The following is a 19,386-nucleotide window of genomic DNA, read 5'->3' as shown; positions in this document are numbered from 1 at the left end:
GGTTTTGGTTCTTGGAAACTAGGGTTTTGCCCCCTGAACAGATCTGGACTTATCAGTCCCAAGGCTACTACTATGTATGGTCTTAGATGCCTTTGAGATACTGTGTTCCTCTTGCACAACATTGCATTAAGCAATTAAGTTTTCTACTGACTTCCCTCATTTCTCCCTTAAACTTTATGAGATGCAGGACTTCTTAAACAAACAAAACCCAAAGTAACCTAAAACTGAATCCAGCTTTTCTACCTTTCTTTCTATCCTATCCTCCCCCTTAGGACCCTGCCATTAAAAGCACTGGTCCAGGTCAAATAAATACCTTATTTTACTTAAGATAATACAAACAGCCTTTTTAAAAAAATGGTTGCTCCTATTTTGCCTTTGTTTTTATTTATTCCTTGTTATAAGTCATATTTTGAGAAAACCTAATTCGAGTCTTTGTTTTAAGGATATTAACATACTAAGCCTTTTATTCTTTAATTGTGTGTGTGTGTGCATACATACATAATTAAAGAAAAATTTGAGAGACTCAGACCTCTCCTACTGCATGCAGCCTGGGAATTTAATTCAGGTTTGTAAGGTTTAAAAGGAAAATAACTTACTCAGTCATTTTAACTGTCATCTTACTCACAATTTATATTAATATAAATTTTAAGACAAGGATTGAAAGGATTTCTGAACTTTTATTTAAAAGCATTTTATGTAATTGCACATTCAAGACTTGTTAGTTTTTAGGAGTAACCATTGAGACAAAATAATGTCTTGAGCTTTCTAGAAATAGAGGAGGAAAAATTGGAGACATTTTCCATGTAAATGACCTTTCATGCTCAAAAAGACATTTTTGAACCAATTAATTTTGTGTTAAGTTTAAAGCACTGTAAAATATGAGGCAAAATTGAAACCAGCCTTCAAATTTTTATTAGGGTAACAATCCTTCAAGCATAAGAAAAACTTTCTTTATTGTAAGTTCAATGGTACACAGCAACAGTTGTTAACTATCAAGCTACAACGATAATATTATTTGTTGAACTGAAGATTAAATGTATCAAGAAGTTTCTCATTTTTTTTTACAGACATCAATTTTTTTCCCCTGAAAATGAAAATAACCTGACAGTTTTTACTAATAAGCTGTGAAATTAATTTCCTACTTTAGGTTTCCTACTTTTTAGATTTGAAAATATCTCTAAGATTGTTATGAAAAAAAATTCCTGGTTTCATCCAAATGTATCATCTCATTCATCATCTATTGTTGGCTTGATAGTCACTCCTCTTCTTATCTGACCCCAACCAATTAAGCTGCAAAATTAAAATAAAAGAAAATCATATATTTAAATCCATTTCATCAGCATTATCACAAAATCACTTTACAACAGTTTTACTTACTTTACCTAATTATAAGTTCAACAATGCTCTCATAATGCACTTCTTTATAAAGGAATGCCTCATTTTCTTTGATTCCTTATAGCCTTACAGAGTTCCGGTCAACATGAACAATTTACTTACTTTTATTTATGTGTATGAGTGTATCTATGTCTGGCTACCAAGTTTGGGCCATGCCTGTGGAGGCCAAAAGAAGGTATTGGGCATCTTGAAATTATCAGTCACTAAGTAAGCCCTGGGAATGGAATTTGGGTCTTTTCAAGGAGCCATTGTTTGTAATCACTGAGCCACCTCTCCAGCTAACTCCTTGCCCTCTTTTTTAAATTAAAATAGACAAAGTATACTGTTGAGTAACAGAGCAGTTATATAGCCCTGGGATCAACTCTTCAGCAACAAGGGAAAAGACAAAATGAAAAAAGAAATACACTTCTAGAACTCAATATGTAAATATTCTTCCAGAGTAATATGCCTACCTATCCATAACAGTTTGTAAGGGTGATCTAAATTCTCTGAGAAGCATGCTAATAAATGAAAACATGGTAGCCTTTCTTTCCTTTCCTTCTCTTTTCTTTTAAGACAGAGACCCTTTATGTAGTCCTGCTTGTCTTGGAACTTGAGAGATCCTGCCAATGCTTCCCAAGTATTGGGATTAAAGGAGTTCAGTAGACTAAAAAAAAAATACATAAAACCCAAATTTTCTCCTGAAAGTAAGTGCCTTACAAAATTTGTTTGCATCTGAACAGATACATGATAATGGTTTTAAAATAAGGAAAATTTTATAACCACCTCTCCCCCCAAAACTGGCTTTTCTTTTGTCCTGGACTCCCTCTCTCCTTCCTGCATGTGTTTTTAATGATGATGATCAAACTCATTGGAAAGGTTTTTTTTAACATGTCAGGGAATCATTGGTTTTTCATTTTTTAAAGTTTGCTCTTTTTGATGTTGGGCTTCTCATTTAGCCAAGAGTTAAGTAGTTTTCAAGTCTACAACTGCATGACTATTAAAGGAGAAAATCAACAATATGAAAGTTTCAGGAGAGCTGGGCAGTGGTGATGCACACCTTTAATTCTAGCGCTTGGGAGGCAGAGGCAGGCGGATTTTTGAGGCCAGCCTGGTCTACAAAGTGAGCTCCAGGACAGCCAGGGCTACACAGAGAAACCCTGTCTCGAAAGCTTCAGGAGAAATTTGTTGCCCCAATATAAATACCAAATACCTAAAAGCATACTGACTAAACTAGTTTAGTAGAAAACTAGAGCTATAAAGATCCTTAACAACCAAGCCAAATGATCAGCTAAAAATTTAAAATAAGTAAATAAATAAATTTTAAAAATTCTATTCTTGAAATTATAGGAAATGTCAAGGTTCTTACTTTTTTTAAGTGAACCCCAACCCTAGATGTAGAGCTGTATAGTGAATGTCAACCAAATTGTGGGTTTTGAATAATATAAGAAGGATGAAACTTATTTTCAAAGTTTTGACCTATAAGATACCCAAAGGACTAATTTCTATCTTGCCTCACCTACGAGTTGTGTCAGAAGCTGTGAGACTTAAAAAAACTGGAAGAGATTCTGTATGAGGCATTAATTACAGGCTTTGCCTAGGTTCAAAAATCAACGTAACGCTCCTGGGAAAATAAAAAAAAATTTAAAAAGCTAAGTAGGGAAGCCTGTATCCACAGACATTCTTTTATTCCTGTCTGAAGCCATTCTGGAAGCCAGAAGGAAGTAGGGTAAAATAACTAAAGTGTTGGGGAAAAAAAAGCCAAAATCCTAGCAAAATGATTTCAGTATCCAATAAAACTATCTTTCAGAAATGACAATTTAGCTGGGCAGTGGTAGTGCATGCCTTTAATCCCAGCACTTGGTAGGCAAAAGCAGGTGGATTTCTGAATTTGAGGCCATCCTGGTCCACAGAGTGAGTTCCAGGATAGCCAGGGCTATACAGAGAAACTCTGTAAACTAAAAGAAAAACTAAAAGAAAAAAAAAAAAGAAAAGAAAATTTAGAGGTGGAATGAAGGCACATCAACTAAGAAATGGATTCTGTTGAAGAGAATCAGGGTTCTTTCCCACACTTGCATGGTAAACACAACCTTCTGTAACTTCAGCCCTAGGGCATCTAATATTCTCTCCTGAAAGTACTGCATACAATATAATGCACAAACATACATGTACACAAAACACCCATACACAAAATGAAAATAAGTTTTATTCAAATATATAAAATGTAAAAAGTGACTTCAAAGTTTTCCAATAAACAAAAGCAATAGAAGTCTATTATGATTGGACCTGCTCAACTAAAAATACTAAAAGGAGGGACCTGGGCAGTCTGTAACTTTGGTTCTAGAAAATCAGATTCTATCTTCTGCCCTCTGCTCATGCATGTAGTGGACAACCATAGAGGGCAAACCACTCACACACATAGACTAAAAATAATTAAAGCCAGCACTCCTACAATAAGAGGCAGAAAATTTAGTTAGACATTCACTAGGTAGACTAGTGTGAAAGTAAACAACTCAGCAACAAAATGACAGAAACCCTGCCTCAACAAGCTGGAATAGATCAATTTTCAAAAGAACTGTGACAAACCTACACCCTCAGCTCCTAAAAAGCTTTCATTTTAATATAGGTTTTTGCAATTTTAAGATATTGTATTAAAAAACTATAATTAGATGTCTATAAACCCCAGAAATATAGGCAAATCATAACTATCTACAGAAAAGTTAAAACTCTGTAACACAAAGGTGATGACCCAAATTCCACCCCTGAAACCCATGGTAGAGCTCACTACGAACTCCATTGGGTTGTCCACTAAACTAACAATAATTTTTTTTTTAATTTAAAATAAGGCCCCCCCAAAAAAAAAAGAAATCATAAGGGAAAACTTGTATACATACAGAACATAAATGACACCACAGCAATGTTAACACCAGTATTTTTTCTGTTTGTTTTTAGCTTTTCTCTTTCCTAAGAGACTCAAATTTAAATCTAAAAATGCAAAGATCAAATAAGTAAAAGTCCTGTAAATGCACCTAAGAGACATATTAAAGTATCAAGAAACTATTATAATAAATGTGTTGTGTAATGATTCAACAGGAAAAGACAATTACAAAATGATACAGATCAATTACTGCAGCTCTTAAAAGGTAGAAATACACACATTCATTATTTTATGTATGTATGTAACTTAAAACTGTAAAAGGGTAAGATGCTGATAAAGAGGGTGCTGGGCAGTGGTGGCACACGCCTTTAATCCCAGCAGTTGGGAGGCAGAGGCAGGCAGATTTCTGAGTTTGAGGCCAACCTGGTCTACAGAGTGAATTCCAGGACAGCCAGGGCTACACAGAGTACCCTGTCTCAAAAATCCAAAAAACAAAACAAAAACAAAAACAAAAAAACAAAAAACAGGGCAATGGAGCACATGTAATATAATGCAAATTATATGACTATTGGGGAAAGGGAACCAGCCTATAGGTGTGCTTTAGGCGAAAGCAGTGCAAAATGAGAACAAAATGAGTATTTTGATGTGTAGAAGATAGGTATCTTCAGCAATTTGGTTAAACTTGTTTGCTTGTTTAAGAGAACTTTAAGTGAAGCTAGTGAGATGGCTCAACAGATTACTACCAAACCTGACCTGAGTATGACATCCCAGTACCCAGTTAGTGAAAAGTTATCCTCTTGTTTCCACAGGGATGCTTCCTTCCTCCACACAAACATTAAATAAGTATTAAAAACAAAAACTCCATTAAAGTAAAAAAATGGGAGATTAAAACACAAAAGATATCTTAAAAGAAATAATAATCTAAAATATACAAGTCAGAAAAGATCAATTAGAAGTCTCAATTTCTTTTTAACATTGGCTGGTTTTCTTTGTTTGGAATGCAAAGTTTTTAAACACACACACATATAAACCACTACTTTTATGCTAACCTAAATAAGTGAAAGTGTAGTTTTGCAAGAGATACAGAGAAGCATTTACAGCTTAATGAATACAAGCCATAAATGGAAGCAGCCCAAGTCCACTTACAGGTGGAAAAAAGTTCATTAGTTACATATTCAATAGTAATTCTCATACATACTATAAACAGATAAATCTCAAGAAAAATATTAGGAAAAAAACTAAATTATGTTTATAAAAATCAATTAGGACTTAAACAAAGACAGAACTAAAAATGTAACATTCAGTTATGCTTGATAATAAATATTTGTTTTTGAGGCTTTATAAAGAATTAGTGAGAGTACAGTAAATAATGTGAATGGATTATCAATAAACTAAACAATTACAATGGCTTACAGTTTTAGCTTACACAGTTTTAACACTATGTAAGTAAATATACAGCTGAAAATTAAAGCTATGAAACTGAATAATGTTAAAGCTATGTGTGATAGTACAGGAGGCAGAAGAGGATCACAAATTCTAGATCAGATTGCAAAGTGAACACCTGTGTCAAAATAAAAAGTAAAAAGACAGCTACAGATGTGGCTAAGTAGTACAGTACTTAGACAAAATGTAAGAGCAGAGGTTTAATAAAACAAAATAAAACAAAAACAAACAAAAAAACCCCTGCTAGGTCCCACATGAAAACACATATGCTATTTTTTCTTGATTGAACAGTAACAAAACTGAAGAACTTACCGCCAGTGTTTCTCAACTCGTCGGCTAAGAGCAATTTTTTCTCCTACTTCTGTGCACACGGGATTGGTGAGAACAATTTTACCCAAATCGGCCTTGACTGCACTAACTCTGCCTCCTGTAGACAAGGACCCTATGTTCACCATTAGTACTTCATTTTTGGATAGCTTTTGAACCTAGGAAAATTATTAAAAAAAAAAATTAACTTAAAAAAGTTTCCCAAAATAAACTAGAAATTTACTTGACAGACAAGTAAATTCTATCTTTTGCCTTCTGCTCATGCATGTGGTAGACAACTATATAGGCAAACCAGAGAATTTATTGACAAGAGCTGTATGAAGAAAAGAACTAAATTCTGAAAAATTTCATTACCATAGATTTGATTTTAAGTTGTACACTATCAAAGATCTATACAATATTCCATGACTATATGAAAGATCCATCTCAGCTTGGCACCCTAGATTGTAATTTAAGGTAAAACACAAAGACTGACAGTATTTGAAGGCCAAATACAGTATGTAGTATATAGTCTGGCTGGTACAGATCCTAACTTTAAATCTAAGATACAAATTTAGTCTACCTCTAAAAATAGGTTACCAATCATAGCACTAACCAAAAAATAAATGAAAATACTAAGAAGGGTACACATTTTCCTTAAGGGCATAATGCCATGAAAATATTAAGTAGATCCTAGTAGCCTAATTCCAGAGATATAATTTAAACTGTTCAGACCTCATGTAATTTGTAAACAATTATGAGTTAGATGAAGTATTAGCTGCCAGAGTTATCCTCAGAACTATGAGAACAGCATAACACTCACGTTCAGATCAACATTCTAAATGTTATGTGGGGGTGGATTAACTAATATGCTTAGCTCTGGATTCAATCCTTGGCAACAACATCAAAAAAGTGGCACAGTAAGAAGTCTGTATTAAAGGCACTCTAGCTCAAGTCATAGTACCTACAAAAGGTCACATACAACCACCTGTTTCCCAACTCAAAGGGACCTTTTAGCTTTCATTAACATGTGGTAAACACACATAATAAAGAAGGAAAACATAAATGCGTATGTTGCAGAGCTTCTGGGCAAAGTAAGACTCCTTTTCACAAAGGCCAACAGTTTATTCAGAAACTCATTATCTAAAACAAAACAACCATTGAGTCCTTCTACCCTCTTAAAAAGCTGCCATCCCTAACTGTCAAGGCTCAGAGTGTATCACAGAAGAGACGAGAATTAAATAATGGTCTATAGGCAGAAGAGCTACAAACACCAAAATTCAGAAGTACAGCATTTGCAATCCTGAACACACAGCAGCAATGGATACTTGCACAAACTAAGCCCTTCAAAAGTCAACTGTGGATAAATGAAGTGTCCATAGAATCCCATAACTTCCTAAGGAGCTAATGACTTAATTCCTATAGAAGAGTTGTCATTGTCTGCACTAGTGTAACCATATTGCACTAGTTAGGTAGAATGTGTTCAAGGGGAAAAAAAGGGTGAGGGGAATAAGGAGAAAATAATTATGTTGTACACATGCACAAAACTGTCAAAAATACCTAGACTAAATTCAAAATTTACTTCATCTTTCCTTGCTCTTTTATTTACTTTTAAACTTTTAAAAATACAGATAGAAGTTTATGACCATATTAAAATCACTACTACTAATGCTAGTATATTCATTCAGAGGTTACAAAAATAACAAGACAGGGAAAATTTTAAGCGCCAACTACTAGTAAACAAAAAACAAAACCTACAGAATTTGATGGGGATTATGTTACAGAAAGACAACTTAGTTCTACGAATAAAAACGCTGGGTATAGTGGCTCTCAAAAATGCTAAGAAACAGCAAATTACCCATTGAAGCACTTAATTAGTCCTAAATTACAAAAACAGAAGGGGTTCTGAGGTGGTGTCCTAGAACATAAAAGTACTTGTCATGCAGCATTAGGAACTAGACTTTAGATCTCTAGCACCCATGTAAAAGCCAAATCTACCTTAAAAAAAAATAAAGTAGTAGGTTACAGTTCTAACTGAAATATGGAAGTAGACAGTCTATAAGTAAGTGAATAAATGGACAGACAGATGGATGAAATAAATAACAAAAGTCTAAGGGATGAGGTGGAGATGTAGCTCAATGACTATGGTGATTTATTTAAACACTTGGTTCCCAGATCATAATCTGTGTTATCTGGAGAGGTCAATATGTGGTCACTATGAGTGTAGGTTTTAGGTTTCAATGCAACATGTCATTCTTAGTTATCTGTTCCATATCTGCAGTTCAAGGTCTGAACCCTCAGTTTCTGTTCCTACCATCATTTCTTGACTTCACCATCATGAACTAAGCCACTACAATTATAAACAAACTCTTTCAACAATTTCTCTTGGTCATGGTGTTCTACTATAGCAATAGAAAAGTAATTAATACAACAGTACTTTCTTGCCTATCAAGGCTTTAATCATCACCACTCCAAAACAAATAAATTTAATATTAGAAATGCAGAATTTAAACCAATTTTTGAGCTCTATATTACTGTATCATTAAAAAAAAAAAATCTAGGGCTGAAGAGACAGCACAGCAATTAAGACCATCAGCTGTTCTTCCAGAAAACTGAAGTTTAACTCCAGCACCACAAAGTAGTTAGTACCAGTTTGTAATCTAGGGGACCTGGTACCATCTTCTGGGCTCTTCAGGTACCAGGAACACGTAGTATACATACATAAATATAGGCAAAACACATGTACACATTAAGTTTTAAAAAATGCTTTCTAAAAAAAGTAACCATAGCTTTAAAATATGTTTATTTACTTTTATATGTTTTGAATTACTTTTATGTAGGTATGTGCACTACATACATACATGAGCTTATGGAAACCAAATAAGGGCCCAGGATCCCTTAAAGTAGTTACAGGTAGTTGTGAGCCACAGTGTGGGTGCTAGGAATAGAACTAAGGTTGTCCTCAAAACAGTAGCATTCTAAACCATTATTCTGGCTCCAGTTTTGTCTTGCACACACTATTAGTGTGTGTCACTTTTTAAAACCATTTTAATGTGTTTGTGTTCACACACATACAAGTGTATGTAGGTGTAGGCACAGAACCACAATACATACACTTTCCTTGTATGGAAAGTCAGAAAACAACTTGTAGAAGTTGGCTATTTTCTCCTTTATCCTAGGATTGAACTCAGGAAATTCAAGTTATTAGCTAACAGCAATGGCCTTTATCCACTCAGCTATTTTGCTAGCTCTACTGCAGTTTTCCTAAACAAAGCAGAGAACTAAGGTAAATTGCCAGGCATAATATCAAACACCAGTAAGTTTTTGGTAATTATTATCATTCCTAACTACAAAATTGCAAGTTTTAATTTTTCTAAAAAGTATCTCTTTGCATTTGTCAAAAAGGTGTTGATACGTTTTTAAATCTCTGTCAAGTAAATCACTAGTTAAGTAACTTGTACAAATACTTTTCTCTCTCTCATTTTGTTTTTATAAAAGTGTATGTATGTTATGGATTCATTTATGTTCAATTTATGGGGGTGAGGGGAAAGATGATATCAGATGTCTTTGCTTAGCCTTTACCTGGGTAATAGAGATCTAAAGTCTAGTTCCTAATGTGCATGACAAGTACTTTTATGCTCTAGGACACCACCTCAGAACCCCTTCTGTTTTTGTAATTTAGAACTAATGAGGTGTTTCAATGGGTAAGGGTACTCTGCTGTGGTACTTTAATTTTAAGAAAATACCTAAACGTATACTAACTCTACAAAGTTGATCTATGACCTCCACAAATCTGCCATGACAATACATATAACATACATATACACAATAATAAAAAATTTTAAAATGTAAAACTTGAAAAGTAATAGTTTCTATTGGGTGATTACCTTATAGAAAGTTCCAATTTATTTACTTCTTTTACAATTCCATTTTAACTAAACAACACTGAAACACTAAACAAAGTATTTCATTACTTTGAAACAGTTGCTATAAAATGAACTTACTTTTGCTGCTTTTTTGTCTCCTTCTGTACGTACACCTAGGAGGCGTCTCAGTAGGAAGTATGAAATTTCTAATTCTGTGAATATCTCAGGTAATGCTCCAACAGCACCAAGGACCTGCCCAACCATTCTATCTGCTCGGCATAATGTTGGGTCAATTTTTGTTCCAACTCCTAATAAAATGTAGGTGTACATAGCTTTATATCGTATTTGTTTAAAATTCATGAAACACCAAAGCATTAAATCTACACAGAATAGCATAAATCATATATAGTAGTAGATTCATTTTTGTTTGCCATTTTTACTTAAATAAAATTAAATATCTCCAAAGATCTCTAAAACTCTGGTATCCCTATAGATTTCAAACTCATTTCCTATCAGTAAATCCACAGCTATCACATGTGGTACTGACCTGCACTCTTTGAGTCCTTCTAGTTCTGTCAGCATATGCCTCAGCATACCCCCTTCCACCAGCTCATCTTCTTTCCTCTGAGATTCGAAGCAGTCTCTAGACCAGCTTTCTACCGGAGACCCCATGGTAACTGTATTCTTACCCTTCCCATTATATTCTAGTTATCAATGTCATATACAATGTCCAGGCCTATTTAGAGCCCATACGCTGTGAATTTTCTATATTATAATCTACTTTTATCATCTTTTAGTGTTTATAGCCCAAGTTACACCCTCTCCTTGTAGTTCCAATCTAACCAATCTCCACTACTCCCACACCCGCAAGATTGGTCCCATCCTACACCTTGTATAAGAGTCTAGCCTGATGAGCCTTCCTGACTCTAGGAAAAGTTCATTCCCTTTGGCATGTGTGTGTGTGTATCCACCCATCCAACCTCTAGGCCTAGCCTTGACGACAAAAATCAAAGATAAAGTAGAGAATCTAGACAAAATAAGCAAAGAATATAGCAAGAAAAATTAAAACACAAGAACACGTAGAAAATGCAAAAAGAACAAACCTTGGAAATAAGGAATAGATGGGAAAGAAAAAAATCCAGATCAGCAGCATAAACTGTCTCTTCAAGGAGATCACAAATGAAAAATTTCCCAAACCATGTACAGCCAAACTCATACAAATATAAGCAACACAGAGAACACTAAATAGGTAAGACTTGAAAGGAAATGCTTTGACAAATCAGAATTAAAACACTAAAAATATATACGAAGAAAGTGTATTGATAGCTGCAAGAGAATTAAAGTCATATTCAAGGGAAACCTATCAGTATATCAGTTGATTTCTTAAACTTGAGAGCCTGGAGTAATACATTCCAAGCCACCTAAAGTAATATATCCAGCAAAACTAGTTGAAGGAGAAAAAAAACTTTCCACAATACAAAGAGATTAAAAACTTTTATCCAACAGACCAACTCTTGAACAGAATGTGAAAAGCAATAGTTAGGACAGAAGTGGAGTAAATATGGAAAATATAGAAATGAAGCTATAATAAATTGAAACATAAAACCAAAATAATTGCAACCTATATTCTTTTCCATAAGAATTACAACACTGCAAACCAGCAGATATTAGCTGAATAAATTGACTAAAACATAAAACAAAGATAAAAGCATCTCTCTGTTGTCTATGATTTTTTTACTTTATTTTATTTATTTAATTTTTTTGAGACAGGGTTTCTCTGTGTAGCCCTGGCTGTCCTGGAACTCACTCTGTAGACCAGGCTGTCCTCGAACTCAGAAATCTGCCTGCCTCTGCCTCCCAAGTGCTGGGATCAAAGGCGCGTGCCACCACAGCCCTCTTTTTTATAAATTTTAAAGAAAAGTAGCACTTTAAAGGGAAAAGATAGTGATCCAAAGTCCTCTAGTGGCCTCTGAATGTATCAAACAGACATGTGGTACATATAAATATATGCAAAGAAATACTTATATGTCTCTATTTTTTTAAAAACATCCTTATGAAACCCTGACTATATATAAGCCCAATTCAAAAAATTAAAAGTATAGCAATATGCTAAGACATTATATTTGTTATTGATGAAAAATTACACTATGTGGGCAGAGGAGATGCTATACAAACTTGAGAATGCCAGAACACAGATTATGCTGGGGACAGTAGTACACATCTGTCATTAGAGTACTCCTATTTCAAGATGAAAAGTCAGAGATAGAATCCCCAAAAGTTTGTGGGCCAACTGGCCTGGTGTATAAAGAGATTTCTTGTCTCAAACAAGATGAAAGTAAAAGACCAACACCTAAGGCTATCTTTTGATTTCTATATGCATGCCATAGCACTTCACATATCACAAACATACATTATATATACATGCATACCCACAGATTAGAAAAGTCAACCTATGCTGTGCAGTAGTGGCCCACACCTTTAATCCTAGCACTTGGGAGGCAGAGGCTGGTGGATTTCTGGTCTACAGAGTGAGTTCCAGGACAGCCATGGCTACACAGAGAAACCCAGTCTCAGAAACAATACATAACCAATACATAAGCAGAATGCCTTCTACTTTATGAATACTCATATTCATACATCATATATTGTGAAAACAAAAAACTTAGCCAACTATTTATTTGCTTGCCACACTTTTTCATATTGAATAAGATTATCTAATTTTAAGGACAAATAGCCTTTTGAATATATTAACACCCTCTATGAAATTAATCAAAAAGCCAAGAAAGAAATATTTATCAATGAGAGTAAAATTCTTACCAATAAGACCACCTGGAGCAGCATACTGAAGATCATTATGTTCTGCAAAAAGCGATACAATCTTGGAAAAGATTGGTTTACACATAAGTTTCCCTTCTCCGTCTTTAGAAACAATACCAGGTCTCACTTCTATCTCTTGGCCCACCTAAAACAAAGAAACAAATAAATGACATTCTTGAGATCAGCAATGGCCTTTTAATGTAAAATGTACCAAAAGATTACTAAACTATCATCTATCCCATTTGCAAGAATAATTTTGTACATTTTAAAAATAAAATAAAGTGAACAAGATTTTTAAAATGACAATTGAAGTTACACAATTACTTGTAACAAACCTATCAAAACATAGACTGCAACATTTAAAAGACAATACACGACACCAGGCAATGATTAAGTCTTCACTGCCTGCTTAGTGGTGGTATTGGTGCCTCAAGCCTTTAATCCCAAAACTTGAGAGACAGAGGCAGGCAGGTCTCTTTGGGTTCCAGGACAGCCAGGGCTACAAAGAGTCCCTGTCTGAAAAAATAGAAGATTTTATTGCTCCTGCAGAGAACCAGAATATCGTTCCCACAGTTTTCATGGCAGTTCATAAAAGACTAACTCAAATTCCAGAGGGACCCAACCTCTTAGGATACCTGATACATGTACAGTATACATACATACATACATACATTCATAAATACAAAAATATCCATTAAAAATTCTTAAAAATAAAAACCACAATACACAGTAAAATTTTCCTTAAAGGCTATAGATTTTAACCTACTTTATGGGAAAAATTAGTTACAATAAAAATTTTAGAATATAATTTACCTTTAATACGCCTTTTAATATACTACCACCAGCTACACCCCCTTTAAGGTCATCAACTTCACAGCCAGGTTTGTTAACATCAAAAGACCGAATAACTGGCCAAGAGAGAGGAGAATTAGTCCTTGAACAACAAGTATCATTGAAGAGAAATGAATGTATTAAGAAAAATGGAACAAAAAAACAATAAATAACTCAATCAAGGGCTAGAAAGTAAAGTTCTTACCAATAAGTCGGGGTTCTGAAGTAAAATCTCTTAGAGGTACTGGAATTTTCTTTACTATATACTCACATACAACTTCAATATTGTATTTTAACTGTGCAGAAATTGGAATAATTGGAGCTCCTTCAGCTACTGTACCTACATGGCAAAATTTAGACATGTTTATGTGCTTCATAAAACAATTAAATAGGGCAGGAGAGAGGGCTGGGAAGGAGAGATGGCTTGGGGGTTGAGCACACTGACTGCACTTCCAGAGAAACCAGGTTCAATTCCAAGCTTCCACATGGGGTCTTATAACTGTAACTCCAAGATCTGACACCCTCACACAGATATGGATGCAGGTAAAACACCAATGCACATAAAACAAAATTAAATAAAAATTTAAAAAACTGTTAAATATACTAAAAATATACTTATATACTCCCACACATCTTAGCCAAGATAGAAATGATTACTCTTAATGACATTTCCATCTTTAAATAATAAGTCCTTTTAGGGGAAAATGTTAAGATACTACCAATACAAGTGATTAAATATACCTACTGCAAGTAAAGAAACACTGCTAATTGTAAAAGCTTTCAAAAATAACAATTTATCCATTTAATAAATGTCAGGATAAAAATTAGAGTGAGGCAGTAATGGTGTACACCTTTAATCCCAGCACTTGGGACAGAGGCAGGTAGATTTCTGAGTTCGAGGCCAGCCTGGTCTACAGAGTGAGTTCCAGGACAGCCAGGTGTATACAGAGAAATTCTGTGTCAAAAGACAAAACAAAACAAAACAAAACAAAAATTATAAGCATTACTTATCAAATACTATTGGGAGTATTTGCTTATTAATCAAATGTTGACTGATAAATGGCCTGTAGTAAGCATAATGAGATTTGAGGAACATAATTTATTTTATTTACCAGGTAACAGGGTTTGTAGTCAACCTCCTAAGTAACAAAAAAAGAAATCATAATTCACATATAAAAATGTAACATTTTTCTCTCCCAAATGTAATCCCTGTTATTATACTCTATAAAGGGAATAAACATTGACAGGTGCTACTTTGGTAAGTATTTAATAAAAAAGAATGGAAACTTCAAAAAGACACAAAAGAAAAATAATGACAATACTTACACTCACTGTACTCTTGGGTGGTAGTTGATATATAGATTATATGTTATATATAATATATAAAAAGTCTGGTTTGTATGCAGTCAATAGGCTCAGTGGGTAAGAGTACTTGCTGCCAAGCCTGATGATATGCATTCAATCCTTGGGCAACCCCATGGTGGGAAAGAGAATCAGCTTGCTTCAAATACACAATGTGGTACATACCACCCCTCCCCATATTTACAATCAAACTAAAAAATCTTTTAAAACTGATGATTCTAGAATATAATGTTTTGTTTAAATGTACATACAGTACATCTAATTCAGAAACACTTAATACTTTACATCAAGTTAGCAAATAACAGTTTTATGAAGAATGAAAAGACAATGGACTGACACCATAAATTCTGTGTTTGGATGATCCAATATATTAAGATACTAGATTAAATGTATACCAAGGTGACGCAAACATTCTTAAGTATTATGGGTTCTTACCCTGTACAAATGCAAGTATCTGTTCATACTGCTCTTTAGCCTGACTTTCTTTCACCAAATCAATTTTATTTTGCAGAATCAAAATATGTTTTAGCTTCATAATTTCAATGGCAGCCAGGTGTTCAGAAGTCTGAGGTTGAGGGCAAGATTCATTACCAGCTAAATTGATTTAAAAGGAAAAAAATGTTTTAAACAACTGAAGCCAAGTATTAAGACTTAATTCCCTAATAAAAAAAGACTTTAAATTGTTTTACTCATGATTAATTCTAGGATATAATGCCTCAAGACAGAAGTTGTCATTAAAAAAAAAAAAAAAATTTAAGTTACTTCAGCAGAGGTGAAACCAAGACCCAAGAGGTCTTAAAAACTTACCCTGATGCACCTAAATCTTAGGATGATAACTGCAACTCTTGGTAGTGTATTTAACGTACATCTAATGTCTATCAAAGTGATTCAAACATTCTTAAGTATTATGGGTTCTTACCCTGTATAAATATAAGTTTCTGGTCATACTGTTCTTTAGCCTGAAAAAGACTTGAGGCAAAAATACCAAATTCCTGAATAAAAGAAACTTTATATTTATAGACACAATAAATTTTAATGTGAAGTACTTTCTTATACATAGCCACAAACAAAAAAGTATGAACAAAATGGAAAAATATCACATTCAAAAACTCAAAATGAACACAAATGTAACAAAGTACTATAAAGACGTATTTGTTCTACACAAATAGGATCATACTCCCTAAGGTTGTGATATTAATTTGTTATTAGTATAACCAAGTTCCACGCTTCTATAAATAGTGAATAAGCAGACTAAGTGGTTTTTTTTTGATAGCTAATCAGCTATTAGTATTAGTATTAGTATTTTTGGTTGAGTCACTGGAAATTTTCCACTTATCTTATGGTCCTTAATACCTTTAAAAGTTACTAGATTTACACTGACTTAACTAAACCAATTCTGACTTTACCTATCAACAGAAGAGCTGCATCCATCACTGCTGCCCCATTCAGCATAGTTGCCATCAAAATATCATGACCAGGACAATCAACAAAGGAAACGTGTCTATTGGAGAAATAATCATCAGTCTTCAAACCAACCAATAAATATATCACACTCTTTAGATTATGACGTGCTAGAGAAATAGCTTAGTAATAAAAGTATTTGTACATATGGGAATACCTACTGTCTATATCATCCCCCTGGCAGGGGATGATCTCTGAGGCTTGCTGGCCGCAGAACTTCAAAATGCAAATCTAAGACATTTACAAGGTCTTAAACTTTGTGGAGCTACAAATAGCTTCCCTCAAAATGGGAATTACATGCCCAGGTACAGGTCCAGCCAAATTAATTTAATAGTTACAAGTCTACCATATTGTATAGTCTTTGGCAGTTTTAGCTTCTTGAAGAATCGATGTATTTATTTTCACTAATTATACACTGCTGTTCAGAGGGGTCCTAATTTACTTTCTTTTTAATAAAAGGTTTCACTATGTAGACCAGGCTGGCTACTCAGAGAGGTCTACCTGCCTCTATCTCCCAAATACTGGGATTAAAACATCCACCACCACACAATGGCCTTAATTTTCACTTTCATCCTTGACTTTGTAACTTGTTTTATTGTCTGCTGTTAAGCCTATCAATTTTGAGGGGAAAACATAAGCTATCTGGAAAAAAGAAAATTTTATCTATATCTATATCTATCTATCTATCTCTCTCTATATATATAGCTAATCTTAAGACTTGTACAAACTAATTTTGGAGATCGGAATAAATGGTTTTAAAATTATACCTAGAGATAGTAATTTTTTTATTTGCAGTGGTTTAAGTTTTTTGTTTTGTTTTGTTTTGTTTTTTTGAAGCAAGCATCTACAGCATATCTCCAGCCATTAAAACAATTTAGGCTACTAAGCAACTGTCACATCTCCTAGAAAAGAGATATTATTCGAGTTGTTTTTTTTACCCCCAGTTTACTAAATATAAATTTGCATCAAGATGACCTTTTATTAGTTACTTAATAACTAATTATTTCATTAAGCATTGAAATAATCACCTTACTAGTCTGAAGTTTCCTTTGGTCCCTGGAATATCTGAAGGAAACTCATCAGGTGTACTACTTCCACAAGATCTGTAACATTCTGGTCGAGGACAACTTGAGTCATCAAGCTTATAAATCTGAAAATTTCAAAGACAACAATGGATTTTTCAATTGCCATAATCACTAATTAAAATAGTTCCTACCTCCATTGTATATTACATACCTTGGCATTAGCATATCCAAGTTTTATGGTAATATTCCTTTCTAGTTCATTTTTGAATCGGACAGTGTGAACACCAGAAATGGCTTTTACAACTGTAGATTTCCCATGAGCAACATGACCAATTGTGCCTACAAAAACAAAACAAAACAAAAAATTATGCATACAACTACACCAAGTACTGAGACTTTACATTTATACATTTATATAAATATAATGTATATGATATCAATTTCACCTTTTCACAAATTCTGTTCTGAAATGTAACTGAAAGCCCTTTGTATCCTATTTGGTAAAATTATACGCAAGCATTTAATCCCAGTACTTCAGAGGCACAAACAAGAAGATCACTGTGAGCCTGAGACGCCCATCTAATTTACAAAGCAAACCCCACATCAGTAAAACTACAAAATGAGGTCCTACCTATCCCCTAAAAGTTCCCTTTAAAGACACCCAACCTATGATTTCTGGAATATCTGATGAGAATTATTTAGGTAACTACTTTTACAGGACCTGCAGCATTCTAACTGAGGACAATTTGAGTCTGATAACTTCAAAGAAAATACAGAATTATCTATTGCCATAAGCAACAATTACAACAGAATAGTTCCAACTACTAATTAACAGTTGCTCTTACCTATATTAATTGTGGCTTGTCTGCTGATAATTTCATGTGAAAGCGGAGTCAACTTGGTAACATCCTGCAAGGAAACATTTTTAAGTCCATTACCTTTCAAGGCAAACCAACATTTTCCTTAGACCAAGGGGTTTACAATAGACCCACAGCTCTGCACTATCTCCTTTCTGTTCCTATTTTAAGAAAAGGGTTTTTTCCTGTTATCTTATTTTTAAGGTTATTTTTAGAATAGTATGGAAAGAAACAGATGTTCTGGAGGTACATTTTCACAGCAATCTTTAAAGGATTTTAGCGGTCGAGTAAACTAAAAAGAACGTTACTCTCCGTACAAAAGCAATTCATTCTCACTACATGAGAGTTCACGCACTTCGGCGAAGGTAAGAACTTTTTTCACGTATTTACAAAAAAACTAACGTTAAAATTGTTTATCATATGTTCACAACTCAAACCGTCAGAGGTAAAAAATTTAGCCACATTAATAAAGTCTCAACGACAAGCTTTAAGTTCGAGGATTTGGTCACTGTCTGTCTGAAATACAGTCGGTATCACCGGTATCCCTTCTCGCGCTCCAAAACTGCCGGAACAACCTAATCCCAACGCTTCCCCCACTATGGACTTTACTCAGCGGTTCAGGAAGCAAAAATCTCACCAAAGTTGTAAGATCCTGACGAGAAAGATGCGGCTGCCCGAGAGTGACTCGAGCCTCTCCGCCCGCCATCTTGCTCACGAAAGGAGGAAGTGGTTGTAGCCTCGGCTGTCGCGTCACAGAACGCACTATCCGATGGGCGGGGCTGTAAAATGGCGGATGATAGGCTGACTAAGGATCTAGCCTGGAAAAACGGACAGTAATCATGGTTGTAGCCTCATTACGAGACTTCACTCTGAGTGACTTTATATAATGAGTTTTATAAAACTTACTAAAAAAACAATATACAAAGTTTCAACGGCTATTTTCCATGGAAATCCTAACTATTAATGCAGGCAAGCTCATGGGCAGCCCCAGTAAAAGCCCCATCACATCCCAAGCTCCACCCCCACCTCTGGGGCTGAAGTAAAAGTATCCTCTTTGTCTTAGGTTTTCTGAGTGTCTCAGGCGTTTGAATTTTAACTTATGTGAGTGGTCAAAAGAAAGTTTTTATTTACTGATATATTTGCTCAGCTGAAATTTTATTTTAATA

At 34.4% G+C, this 19,386-nt stretch overlaps 1 protein-coding gene across 1 annotated transcript; it reads right to left on the bottom strand.

The window, feature by feature from the left end:
* Positions 1 to 889: 889 nt before the first annotated feature.
* LOC116096496 (eukaryotic translation initiation factor 2 subunit 3, Y-linked) lies at positions 890 to 18,964 on the bottom strand. The gene is made up of 12 exons (XM_031378349.1): positions 18,858 to 18,964; positions 18,209 to 18,272; positions 17,575 to 17,702; positions 17,367 to 17,488; positions 16,284 to 16,378; positions 15,313 to 15,471; positions 13,721 to 13,855; positions 13,498 to 13,592; positions 12,685 to 12,829; positions 10,006 to 10,175; positions 6,008 to 6,180; positions 890 to 1,290 (listed from the first exon to the last, which is right to left on the bottom strand). Exons 1-12 carry the CDS (start codon positions 18,924 to 18,926, stop codon positions 1,227 to 1,229), a joined length of 1,419 nt encoding a protein of 472 aa, XP_031234209.1. The 5' UTR covers positions 18,927 to 18,964; the 3' UTR covers positions 890 to 1,226.
* Between the last annotated feature and the right edge of the window lie 422 nt (positions 18,965 to 19,386).

This window comes from Mastomys coucha, chromosome Y (genome assembly GCF_008632895.1).
Source record: "Mastomys coucha isolate ucsf_1 chromosome Y, UCSF_Mcou_1, whole genome shotgun sequence".
Lineage (NCBI taxonomy): Eukaryota > Metazoa > Chordata > Mammalia > Rodentia > Muridae > Mastomys > Mastomys coucha.
This window is presented reverse-complemented; position numbering and strand designations above follow the sequence as displayed.